At 39.3% G+C, this 12,736-nt stretch overlaps 1 protein-coding gene across 3 annotated transcripts in view; it reads left to right on the forward strand.

The window, feature by feature from the left end:
- Nucleotides 1-12,736, forward strand: part of MSH3 (mutS homolog 3) — a 185,146-nt gene that overhangs the window by 126,474 nt on the left and 45,936 nt on the right. For all 3 annotated transcript variants that reach the window (XM_035014749.1, XM_035014750.1, XM_035014751.1), the window contains one exon: nt 1,428-1,539. In XM_035014749.1, the coding sequence (XP_034870640.1) occupies nt 1,428-1,539 (112 nt within the window). The remainder of the gene's footprint in view (nt 1-1,427; nt 1,540-12,736) is intronic.

Genomic DNA, 12,736 nt, shown 5'->3' on the forward strand with positions numbered 1-12,736 from the left:
GTGGTTTCTTTTGCCTTTATGATGATTGTGCACTAAAGTTTGCTTGATACTCTTTGTAAGTCCACAGGTTCTGAAGGGAGGAGATTGAAAGAAAATAGATGATGTGAAATAAAAATAATTGATTTGATCAACTATTCTAATTTGGTATTTATAAATATAAAACTGAAAATGTTTTGCAGTTGTGGAGCAAAGAAGATGGCTGTCCTCTCCTCAACATAATGATAAGCTTTCGAAGATTTCAAAATTTCAAGTATTGCATTTTTGTCCATGCAAGTGGGAGAAGAACCAGAAATTATGATAAGCTAGAACATTTTAGAAATGTATTAAAACCTAGAATTAGTATTTATGAATGACTGTGGTCCAGGTGCATGCATGATAGCTGATGAGCAGTTAATTACATTGAGAGTGTGTTGCCCATTCCAAGTATATATGCCTTTAAGACCAGGAAAATGTGGAACAAAAATTTGAGATTTGCTCTGTTTAAGTTCTTAATAAAATTTGTCATGAAGTTTTGTTTTGTTTTTACTACCCCTTTATTGCCACCTCTGCAGATTATTTGTAAAATGACTTGAAAGTATTAAGAAAAATAAAAGGGTCCATTGGTAAATTGTGAAACCTATTTCTTTTAATGTGTATTGAGTATTAAGGGGGAAAATGTAGTTATAGAATAACACATTACAGTATGATCCTGATTTGTTTTGCTGTTTTTTTAATGAAATCACAAACCAGCACAGTGAGTGTGTAAAAACCTAAATGCAGAGAAGAAATTTGGGAAGGGTAGACACCACACTGATCTCAGTGGTAATCTCTGGGGAGGAGAATAAAAGGAGGGCAGTGCTCACAGTTGGCTTTGGTAAATACATAAAGCTATAGATAAAAACAGAAATATAAAAGCTTTAAAAGGAAGACCAGCAAGGCAAAAAAAAAAAAATTTTTTTTTTGTATCAAGAAAAGTGAAAGATACTAAAGACCATAGGAAGATGTTTCAGTTAAACAGAATATGAAAATTTTAGGTCTCCCAAGTGCAACACATAATATAATTTCTACTAATGTAATAATTGAATCTGGAAATAATTTTTAATGACTTCCTATATTCTTATAACTGAAAATGATTTAAATGGCGATAATTTGAACTGTAACTTTTAGTAATGAAAATATTGATCTTAGAGAATAGTAGAAAAAAAAAGATCTCGTAAAGTAGACTTCAGCAGTGGAGGTATTGTAAGACACTGCTAAAGTTTGTGCTTCGAGCACTATTATAATAATTGTCCTCCCAATTCTTATTTTATAGTTAAAATTTAACTTTTGTACTCAAAGCCTTATTCTGGGTGTGTGTTCTTAAAGTCTTATCTTTTATGCTAGAACTTAGAGATTTTTTTAAAGGCAGTTTTCATGCCTAGTAAATTGAAATATGCTTCTTTTCGCAGACCAACTCTACAAGAGGGAAGGAAAATCTTGATTAAAAATGGCCGGCACCCTGTGATTGATGTGTTGCTGGGAGCACAGGATCAGTATGTACCCAACAGTACAAATTTATCAGTAAGTAACACACGATGCCAGTAAATAAGTAAAAGATGGTAACACTGATCCAAACTTTTAAATACAAAAAAGTATTTTTATAATTTACTCAGGTTTTAACTTTGGCATTAAATGTAGTAATCTTGGGCTGTAGTTTTTATATTCACCACCAAGTATGGAGTTGGTATCCTTTCCAAAGAAAGATGATCTATAAATGGAAAGATTTAGCAGTGAAAGGGTTAGTCTTAATTAGTTATCCTAGGTAACCCCTATAAATATTTTTCATTTATAAATTGCCCAAATATGCTAATAGGGTGGAATCATACCATAGTTTTTGCAAATTTCATTAGTGTTTAACATTATATGCTTTGTCCTGTCTTTCAAAATTTTAAAATGTTTGGCGAAAGAATTGGAGATGCTTCAACTGATTTCAGTGATGAGAACTTTGTCATATGGGCTAGCATTCTCTCATGGAATGTTAATGATCCTAAAGATTTATTCATTTAACACATACTTACTGTATTCCTATTTAGTTTCAGGTAGTGAAGCAAGTGTTAGGACAGAGAGTGATAAGCAAGACAGAACTAACTATTCCCTGCCTTAAGGGTACTGTTATCAAGCAAGAAGGTAGCCAGGCTATTATAATACATGATATAGGAAACCACATTGTCCTGGGAGCATGTAGCAGGTCAACCTAACTTAGTGTAGAGGGAGCATCGAGGAAGGTTTCCTGGCGATGAGATACTAATTGAAGAGGGAGTCAGTATAGGCCAGGGAAGTGGAGAGGAGTATACCGGGTCAAGGAACCAACATGGCAGAGGCTAGGAGTGAGGCAGAGCAGGGTGAATTCAGGGTAGTGAAAGATGTGGAGTGGTGTGGAGCATAGAGTGTAGAGAAAGAAGGGTTCAGAAATGAGGAAGAGGCCAATTTGCTCATATGCTGTATTAGGGAATTTTGATTTTTTCCCTAAGGGATTGAGAATACCAGCAACAGAATGTTTGAGGCTGGGACAAAGGCAAACTTGTGGGATGGAGTGTGTGTGTATGTGCCTGTGCCTCTGTGTGTGTGTGTGTTTGTGTCACATAGAATTACACTGTCAAAGTGAAGTGGTGCAAGCGTAGATTTTATTCAGTAATGTAATTGCAATAGAGAAAAGAGTCTGGTGTGAACTGAACTCAACTTCAGTTTGTGCAGAGGTGACTGGGTGTTTTAAAGGGAGAATGAGGGACTAGGAAGGAGGTGAAACAAGCTGTAAATTTTCCTGCCAGTCTTGTACTTTTTCAGGTAGGAACTTAAAATGCGATTGGGATCACCCTAAGAACATGGCCATGAACTGTTAGAAACTATGCTAGTGTTGGTTCTGGTGTCTTAGTGGGAGGAGTAAACAAAATCATTTATGTTGAAAGTGTGGGTTTTTATAGGCCAGGGTTGAAGCCTAGTGCAGAAGAGGGCTCAGGAGGAGCCTGACTAGAGTTTGGTTAAGGTGAGAGCGTCTTTGTCGACATCGAGTGAAATAATCTGGTGGTGAGATTGGAGAATTAATACGTAGGGAGGAGTCAAGTGAGAGAGGTTGTTGTATCAGTGAATGAAGTTCCTGACTTTAGGATTTCGGAGGTAGTGCTCTTCTGGGAGAGAGCAAGTCCTAGGTATGGCCTTGGAAGAGGAGTAGCAGAAGTGGAGAAGGTGTTTGGAGATGAAGAGATCAAGGAACAGAGTCTGGGAAAAAGTCACCTACGTGAATGTTGAAATCATCTAAGAGAACAGCAGCATTTGAAGGGAAAGCTGAAGGTGTTCTAGGTGTCAGAGATCCCAAGGGATGGAGACTGGTGACCTGGAAGTTTGTCGATGCCTGAAGTGAGGACAAGCGGAGGGGGTGGTCAGGTTCTAAAACACATAAGAACACGTAAGAAAGAACCTCCGATCTCTGGGATATGTGTGGTAGGATGTGGCAGAAAGCTCAGCCTCCAAATGAAGTGAACAATAGCCAGGTTTCAGTTTAAGCCTGTTTGAAGGAAATGTTAAGCAAGGATATTAGAAACATAGAAGGATTTGGGAATTTTCAGAGGTCAGTGGAGAATTGGGATGTAGTGCAGCAGCTAGAAATTAGGTCAGAGAAAGGAAGCCCAGAACAGCAAGGGAGTTGAGAACATAACAGAGAACTCCTTCTTGGGCTGTGAGCAAGGATGACAGCAGTGTGCACATGGTGAATTTGGCCACAAGTGTGGTGAGTAAAAGGAAATGCTTTCAGTTACGTTTAGTTTAATATTACATTTTGATGCAGCACATAGATTTGTTGGTAGTATATAACCTGATCCCCAAAGTCTATAAACTTGCTCATTCTCATTAAGGAATTTGTAGGAATTTGTAATTGACTTAATTTATCAAGCCAAGTTTACACTTCCTGATGCTTTGTTGACTTTTAAAAGAAGACCATGTGAACATAAGAATTTCTTTTTCAGTTCTCATAACACCAGTGGGGTATAGCTTTTTTTGAGAAAGTAATATAGTTGTAACATTTAATACCTTGGTTTATATTTTACTTAGAAATCACTTGAACATTATTTCCTGTTACTGTTCCCATCCCCCAGCATGCCCACCAACTCAATCCCAAGTGTGTTATCCTTGACATTGGTTTTTTTTTTCTGTGCTTTTTCATTATTTTTTTTCCTCTTTAGCTTTCTTTAAAAAATGTATTACACTATTTAATAAAGCAAGATTTGAGAAACTTAAATAGCCTTTTGCCTAATTATAAGAATGTTTTAAGGAAACATTAAACTTTTATATTTAAATTTTTACAAAATAAATGGAGTGATTTTTTTTCCAGTAGGCACTTCAGAATATTCCAGAATATTCATTTCTTTTACATATGCTTTTTCTAACTTGAGTAGGAGTTGATATAGAACTGTTGCTATGGTGAAGTGCATTCTATTTTGCAGGGTATAAATTTATACATAGGGATAGTGTTGAAAAAGAACTTACTATGTAAAACTCGATTTAAAATATTTTATAGGTGTTAATTATAAAATATAGCCTGAAAATAATTTCCTGAAAGCCAAATGACATTGTTGCTTTTGATAATCATGTAACTTTAAGAAATGGTCTTTTGTACATGTGATTATAAGTGTACTTTTCTGGATTCTGTGTTATGTGAACTTATTATAGTCCTTCTGAACAAGCCAACTTTCTGCCTACTTTTTTTCTCCCAGTTTTAAGAATACTCTTCACATTTCATAATCTGGCATTTATTTTGAATTTTTATTAGCATTATTTTATGAATATTTTGTTCTTAGAGATTTTGACACACTTTATGTCAGTATTGTGCTTGAGGTCAGATTACACAGAAGAAAGAGACAGAATACCTCCCTGATCTGGTGGGAGACACACCCAATTAAATTAACACTAATAGAATACTTACAAAGGCCATGAAAGAACTAACAGATTACATGGTAGAAAAATTGGCACCAAACTTGAACAGGCATTTCAAAGTAGAGGATATCCAAATGGTCTCTAACAGACTAACATTTTTTTGACCTGCTGTATATTAGCTTTTCTAGAATACAAGAATATAGCAAAGGATTAAATAGAGAGGAACTGTGAACTTTGAGGTGTTTGGGGGACATTGGGTGGAAATCCTAATGTGAAGGTGGATAGATGGATATGAAGACCAGGAGAGTGGTCTGATTTTAGATTTTAGATTTTAGAATGATCATGACATATGTACAGGAGTTTTGATTCTGGATCTGTCAGGGAAATTATATGAAAATATAAAGAAGGCTGATGAAAAGGCCTTCTCAGGCATTAACACTGAAGGCATAGTTTTACTAAAAAAAAGTAGGTTTAAATGAGAACTTTTTAAGAATCTTTTTTTTTTTTAATTTTAAGGTTACTTATTTACTTATTTGAGAGAGAGATAGTAAGAGAGAGAGAGGACAAGAAGGGGCAGCAGCAGAGGGAGAGGGAAAAGCAGACTCCTTGCTGAGCAGGGAGCCTGACTCGGGGCTCGATCCCAGGACCCTGAGATCATGACCTGAGCCAAAGGCAGATGCTTAACCAACTGAGCCACCCAGGCGCCCCAGACTTTTTAAGAATCTTTTAAGCATATTTACCCTACCTTATTTTCAGAATTTAGAGTTATTGTTTAATCTGAAGATCACACTTGTTACAATGGTAACCAGATGCTACTGTATATTCCTTTCTATCCTGTGGGACCTAGCTCTGTCGCATCTTCTAGGAAACCTCAATTTGACTTCTCCAAGCAGAATTGAAAGGAATACTCTTTTAAATCCTCTTTTTGTTTCCTTCCCTGATTTCACGACATAATATGAATGTTTGTAGACTCAGCAGTGCGGGATCTCCCACCTCCATCTTGCCCCTCTCCAATGTATTTCTACATTCTGCAGCCACAGGGCTTTTCCTAACCTGTCCTAACACTCTCCCATTTAAAATCATGCTTAAAATTCCAGCCATATAGTTCCCAAGTTGCTGTTCTTCTGGGACTTGGCAGATGGTATTCCCTCTGCCTAGAATGTCATCTTTCCCCACACCATCCACTCCTGCCTCACACACACCCACAACCCACCCCACCCCACCCTCCAGCTCCTGCTGTTCTTGAAGTCTTGTCTTGGATGTCAATTTCTGCACTGAGCCTTTCCTAACCAATGCTGGTTTGGGTACCCTATCACTTACCCATAACACTCATATTTCTCCCCATTTTAGTACTTAACCAGTAAATTATAACTACCTTTGTTTGGGGTTCCCAGTGCACTGTGAATTTCACGAGAACAGAATGGACTTCTCTGGTTTAGTTGTAATCCCACTGTCAGTCACAGTTCTCTTGCACTTAGCAGGCACCTGATCATATTTGTTAAATAAACAAGGATTAGCCACAAGCCTTGAAAAGTCTTCAAATTTTAAATTTTTGTCTTTTTTTCCCCCACAGAATGTTATTTTTCAGGATGTTATATGGGAATATCACAATTTACTGAATAATTACACTGTAGAACTAGAAGGGAAATTAGGGGTCATTTAATGTAACCACTTCTTCTTACTTATGAGGAAACAAGGCCCAGAAAAGGGAGAGGTGACATGCCAGAGGTTACCCAAGTTGAGTGGTCTTGAATTGTCTCCCAAAACACAACAGTATTCTGGGGCAAGCCAGTGCTTTTCAGTCTTTTTCACTTTGCAGCACACCTTGAAAGTGAGAAGAGTTTGGGGCGCCTGGGTGGCCCAGTCGGTTAAGCGTCTGCCTTCGGCTCAGGTCATGATCCCAGGACCCTGGGATCGAGCCCCACGTCGGGCTCCCTGATCAGCGGGGAGCCTGCTTCTCCCCCACCTCTGCTGCTCTCCTTGCTTGTGCTCACTTGCTCTCTTTCTGTCAAATAAATAAAATCTTTAAAAAAAGAAAGAAAAGAAAATGATAGGAGTTTGATGGTACGCTGGAATGAAAGGAAAAGGAGAAGGTTGTTCGGAGCCAAAGAGGTTCACCTGGGGCTCTGGCTGCCCCAGCCCCACCTTGAGGATTAGGAGGTCAGCTTCTCAGCATCCCTGTAACCCGTGAGGCAGCCAAAGACGTAGTGTGCCAAGACATCCTGCTTGGGAAACGCCACTGTGATCCACTGCAGTCTCAGGACTGTTTACTTATTAAACCAAATGACTTTCTAACGGATGGATTTTTGATAGCAACTAAAGTTGGAGTTTTAGTTTGTGTTTTTTGTTTTTAAATATTTATTTATAAATAAATGTTATTTATTTATATGGGGCTCAATCCCAGGAGCCTGGGATCATGACTTGAGCTGAAGGCAGACACTTAACTGACTGAGCCACCCAGGCACCCGTTTTTTGTTTTTAATGTAAATAATATAAATTCCCCTTATTGGGAGAGAGAGTGGGAAAATTGTGGTTGACAGCTTCTCGATTTGTGGAAGGGAAGAAAATGAGTTGAATGTGCAAAGCAGGAAGTTTCCCAGGAAGTACTTGAACCCTGTGAATCTCTGTGGCCAAAGGGAAGTCCACAGCCCAGCTCTTGTGGGGTGGGACTGGGTGGACACTGGAATCCTGGTCACAATCCTTTCTCCTGAGATCGAGTCAAGCACTCAGTGCCTGGCACTGTGTGGCACATAGTGAGTGCTCACATATTTGTTACATGAATGATCCTTGAAACTGGTAAAGATGAGGGAGTACTAGATGGGACCAAGGGTCACCCACTTCCCATTTCCTCCCTTTTCCCAGACAAATTCTTCTAGCTACCCCAGAAATGCTTGGTTTGGCTATATAAAAGTAAGACTGATTGTACTAATATTCATAAGCTGTTGACTCTTTGTCCCTAATTACCAAGCAGACTAACAATAATGCATACCATAAAAATATGTCTGAGTATTAAGTTTAATTTAATTCTGTGCCTGGATTATTCTCAGAGATTTTGCTATAAATGTATTTTTCGCATAGCATGATCATGGGATCATATTGTTAAAAAATAGAGGAAACAGGTGATGCCTGGGTGGCTCAGTCATTAAGCGTCTGCCTTCGGCCCAGGTCATGATCCCAGGGTCCTGGGGTTGAGCCCTGCATCGGGCTCCCTGCTCAGCAGGAAGCCTGCTTCTCCCTCTCCCACTCCCCCTGCTTGTGTTCACTCTCTCGCTGTGTCTCTCTCTGTCAAATAAATAGATAAAATCTTAAAAATAGAGGAAACATCAGTGGCTTTTGAACATTGTTTTCTGTTAATTCTCTTCCCTGGTGCCTGTTTCTTCCTGCTTCTGACACAGTGAGATAAAGAAGGATATTTTGTATGATAACTGCTTACTTTTTAAAGTGTTCTGACCTAGATTGCTGTCTTTGCCCAGAATGTTCCTTCTTCTGTCTTCCTGTCTTGTAACCCATCTGCATTGATGGAGCTCCTACTCATCCCTCACGACCCAAAAGATACTACTGCCTCCTCAGAGCCTTCAGCATTACTCTGGCCAGAAATAGTGTCTTTTATCTTAGCACTTTCTTTGTTCTGTTTTTAAAACTCTTATCACATACCACTTGTTGGTACATAGAGGTAGTGGGAGAGTTGATTGGAGGAGTAAATTCAAATCGTAGTTAGCTATTATTTTATTATCATCTTGGACAGACCACTGTACTCTTCAGTTTCTTCATCCATAAAATGAGGGGATTAGGTTGAGTAACAACTAGCTTTCTGTGGAATGTAAATTGGACAGCATCCAGGCATCAGAAGAATTTGGACCTTTTCCTTAGCATGTCAGCATACAGCCTGTACTCTTCTCCAGCCTCATTATCCCCCTTTCTGTTTGTAGTTCCCCGTGGGTTAAAAGTGCAAGGATTTGGCTAAGGGCTTCTCTGGAGGAGGCTTTCACTAGGGAGTCTCTTACTGTAACCTGTTATTGATTGACGTTTTCAGGGAATAAAACACTTTGAAACTGCCAAACTTTTTCAGCATTCTGCAGCTATTATAAAACTAGCTCTACCATGAGTCTTTTTTGAAGATAGATGTCAATATCTGTACCTGTCAAGGAAGGAAACCTTTTTTGTAGAAAATTAGCTGATGCCCAAGTCTTAGAAATGAACATGTGACAACTTTAGTGTTTCGTTTTATTTCATTTTATTTTATTTTTTTGCTGGGCATCTCCTGACCTCAGGGATATTCTGACTGACCATCACTGTGGTGTACCCAACGGCGGACCCACGGAGGCTGGCCCTGCCCTAGAGCAGCTCCTCTCGGATCTAGCAGTGACTGTGACTCCCTGTCATTGAGCAGGGATCCCTGTGAGACATCTGTCAGGGGATGATCTTCACTTATCATCCCCGTTCTGCTACTTAGTAGCTCCATGTTACAGGGCAAGGCCCTTAGATTCCCCAGGCCTGTTCCCTCGCCTGTCACATGGGAAAGCAGTAGTACTTGTATGACCCTGTGAGGCTCTTGTGGGAACGAAATGAGGTGATGCCTGTGGTTAGCACGGTTACCTGTGGCACTTGTTAGCTGTGGTTTTCTGAATGATACCTTAAAATTGGCCTTTTGTGTTTTCATCTCCACTTCTTTTCTCTCCACAGAAGACCGCATTCAATGTGGAAATTGATTAGTTATTTCAAAACTTACTGGCTTAGATTCAGTGTTTGATTCTTGGTACATAATACTAAGATCTTATTGACTGATGCTGTCCACATAGACATCACTAGTACTGAGGTAAAAACTTGGAAGTTTGAACTCTAGCTTCCGCAAAGGTTTATTCAGGCAGTAGGTGCTGTTCAGAAACAGTCCTCTTGGTACAGTACTTCAGTGTTGGTTTATTGGCATGCATCCATCCATCCGTGTTTTGTTTTGTTTTTTAAGATTTTATTTACTTATTTGAGAGAGAGAAAGCACAGCGGGAGAGGGTGAAGCAGCTTCCCGCTGAGCAGGGAGCCTGATGCGGGGCTCCATCCCAGGACCCTGGGATCATGACCTGAGCCGAAGGCCGGCGCTTAATGACTGAGCCACCCAGGCGCCCAATATATGAGATTCTTGATCATTTCCTCACTTACTATGTCATCTTGGGAACTGTAGAAGAAAGGGAGTCACATATTCCTGACTCGTTTCTAGAGAGAATGCAAATGATTTTTTGATCTGTAAGGGTGGTGAATATCCCTGTTGTGGTGCCTTTCACCGGTTATTAAGTGCCTTCTTTTTGCCAGACCTTGTTGTAGTCAGTGGGGATGAACAAGATGACATAGTTCCTCTCATGGGAGCTTACTTTCTAGCAATGACATTGGAATAAGTAAACAATAAAATTAAGGAAATTTCAGAGAGGGATAAAAGGATCAAAGGTATAAAGAAAATAAAATGGGGGCGCCTGGGTGGCTCAGTTGTTGGGCATCTGCCTTCAGCTCAGGTCATGATCCCAGGGTCCTGGGATCGAGCCCTGCATCGGGCTCCCTGCTCTGTGGGAAGCCTGCTTCTCCCTCTCTCACTCCCCTTGCTTGTGTTCCTGCTCTCGCTGTCTCTGTCTCCGTCAAATAAATAAATAAAATCTTAAAAAAAAAAAAAAGAAAATGGGTTAACATCGTAGAGTAGGACAGGTTAGAGGGCCTTAAGGTAGTTGAGGGTCAGAAAAGGTGTCTCCTGGGAGCTGATGTTTGAGTTTGGACTTGAATGACAAAAAGGATCTGATCTCAGGGAAGAGCACCCCAGATGGAAGGAACAGCTATGGAAAGGCCTGAAGGCAGGAACAGAAGAAGAACATAAATCCAGTCTGGCTAGTGCTGAGTTAACATGTGGAGGGTGAGAGGAGATTAGGCCAGACAGGCCGTCATGGTCTCTAGGCCATGGTGAGGAGTTGAGGCTTTAGTATTAGTACACTGTGGAGCTATTTGAGGGCTTTTAGCAGGAGACAAATTCTGTTTTAATTTTGAAGACAATCTGACTGCAAGGTAGAGAATGATCTGTGGGCAGAGAAGCAGAGAGACTAGTCAGGATCCACTGCAGTGGCCCCCCAGGATGGTGGCAGTTGAGATGGAGACAAGAGGTATTAATGCATCTCAGAATACCTCCTGATTCTTCAGTCTCTTTTTCCCCATCAGTATTTACTAGAGTGTGCCCAGTGTATAATCTATATCTCATTGCAGGTATAAATATTAGTGCTTACTAGCAAAGCAACCACTTTATTACCTACAAATAGTTGAGTTGAAAGCATTTCACTCCTTAAATCTTCCGAGTTAGATCATGTCTGAAATCTTCAGATCCTGGATAGGCCTGGAAAGACCACTTCCACAGAAGGGACCGCACGTCTGACTGGGGTCACTGTGTACCCATTTTTCCCAAGTACTTCGTGCAAGTGAATTCCACAGCTTCCCCTCTTGATTCAACCCAGAGCCACCTACTCTGTGTCATATGCCTGAATTTGGACATATTATTTTTCAGAGGGTCATAGAATGTGAGGGTGAGAAATCATTTAATTCAACTCTCTCATTTTAGAATTGAGGAAACTGAGATCTCAAGAGCTATCTTGACCTGTCAGGACCCTGTCAAATTTTTGATTCCCATTGGATGAAGACACTGAATCGAGCAATAAGCATAAATACTCTTATCTTTCAAGGCATTGGAAGAAAGAAGCTGTCTACAAGATAAAGGGTGTATATTTTTATATTTTTTCCTCATAGGTTTCCTAAATTACTTATTTAGTAAATTATTTTTTTTGTTTCTGCACTTCCATCACCCACCCCTATTGCTCATTGGGTTTGGTAATTCTACTTCAGGCGGTTCCACCAACAACACCTTCATGGTTCAGGGCCTCCTCGTGGCACATGTAACCCTTGTGTGGGTTATTCTGCCTTATGTTACACTCTTTTACTTTCTAGTATGTGGGGCTTTTTATCTAGTATTCTATTTTTATGTAAATATGCTGGAAATCCAAATAACAAGATGTCATTAGGAAATTGTGTAAATTTTTCCTAAATATATTAATGGATTTATAAAGAGTTGTTTGATGGCTCGTGATGATTATTTGTGAAATAAATAATTAAATCTTAAGATAATGCATTTAAGTAATTTTTAACTACCTAATGTTTCAAATGAAAAAGTATAGAAAACAGTAGAACAGACACCCATTTACCCTTCCCTCAAATATCATAAAGAATGACCCTTTGTGATATGAACTTTAGATTTATTTAAAATAAGTAAAGTGTTGGGGCGCCTGGGTGGCTCAGTTGGTTAAACGACTGCCTTCGGCTCAGGTCATGATCCTGGAGTCCCTGGATCGAGTCCCGCATCCGGCTCCCTGCTCAGCAGGGAGCCTGCTTCTGCCTCTGACCCTCCCCCCTCTCATGTGCTCTCTCTCTCTCATTCTCTCTGTCTCAAATAAATAAATAAAAAAAATCTTTAAAAAAATAAAATAAAATAAAATAAGTAAAGTGTTAAGATCTAGCTAAGGTTATATATAATTGATTGCTCTCCCTTTTCCTCCCCCTTCACTTCCTTATCTGATTGATAACCATTATGCTGATGTTACTTGTTATCCTTACGCATATTTTTATTCTTTTATATAATATTTATATTTTAACACTATATAATTTTGTGTATTTTAAAAATGTACATAAATATGGCACGTTGAACCTGTCATATGCTATTTTGTAAATGATTGTTTTCATAATTGTACAAAGTAGATCTCATTTTCCTAATGATAGACAATTAGATTGCTTTTTTTGTCTATTATGAATACAAACAGTACTAGAGTGAGCAGTCTTA

The sequence above is a fragment of the Mirounga leonina genome, unplaced genomic scaffold (genome assembly GCF_011800145.1).
Source record: "Mirounga leonina isolate KUSES-001 unplaced genomic scaffold, KU_Mleo_1.0 Mir_168, whole genome shotgun sequence".
Classification (NCBI taxonomy): Eukaryota; Metazoa; Chordata; class Mammalia; order Carnivora; family Phocidae; genus Mirounga; species Mirounga leonina.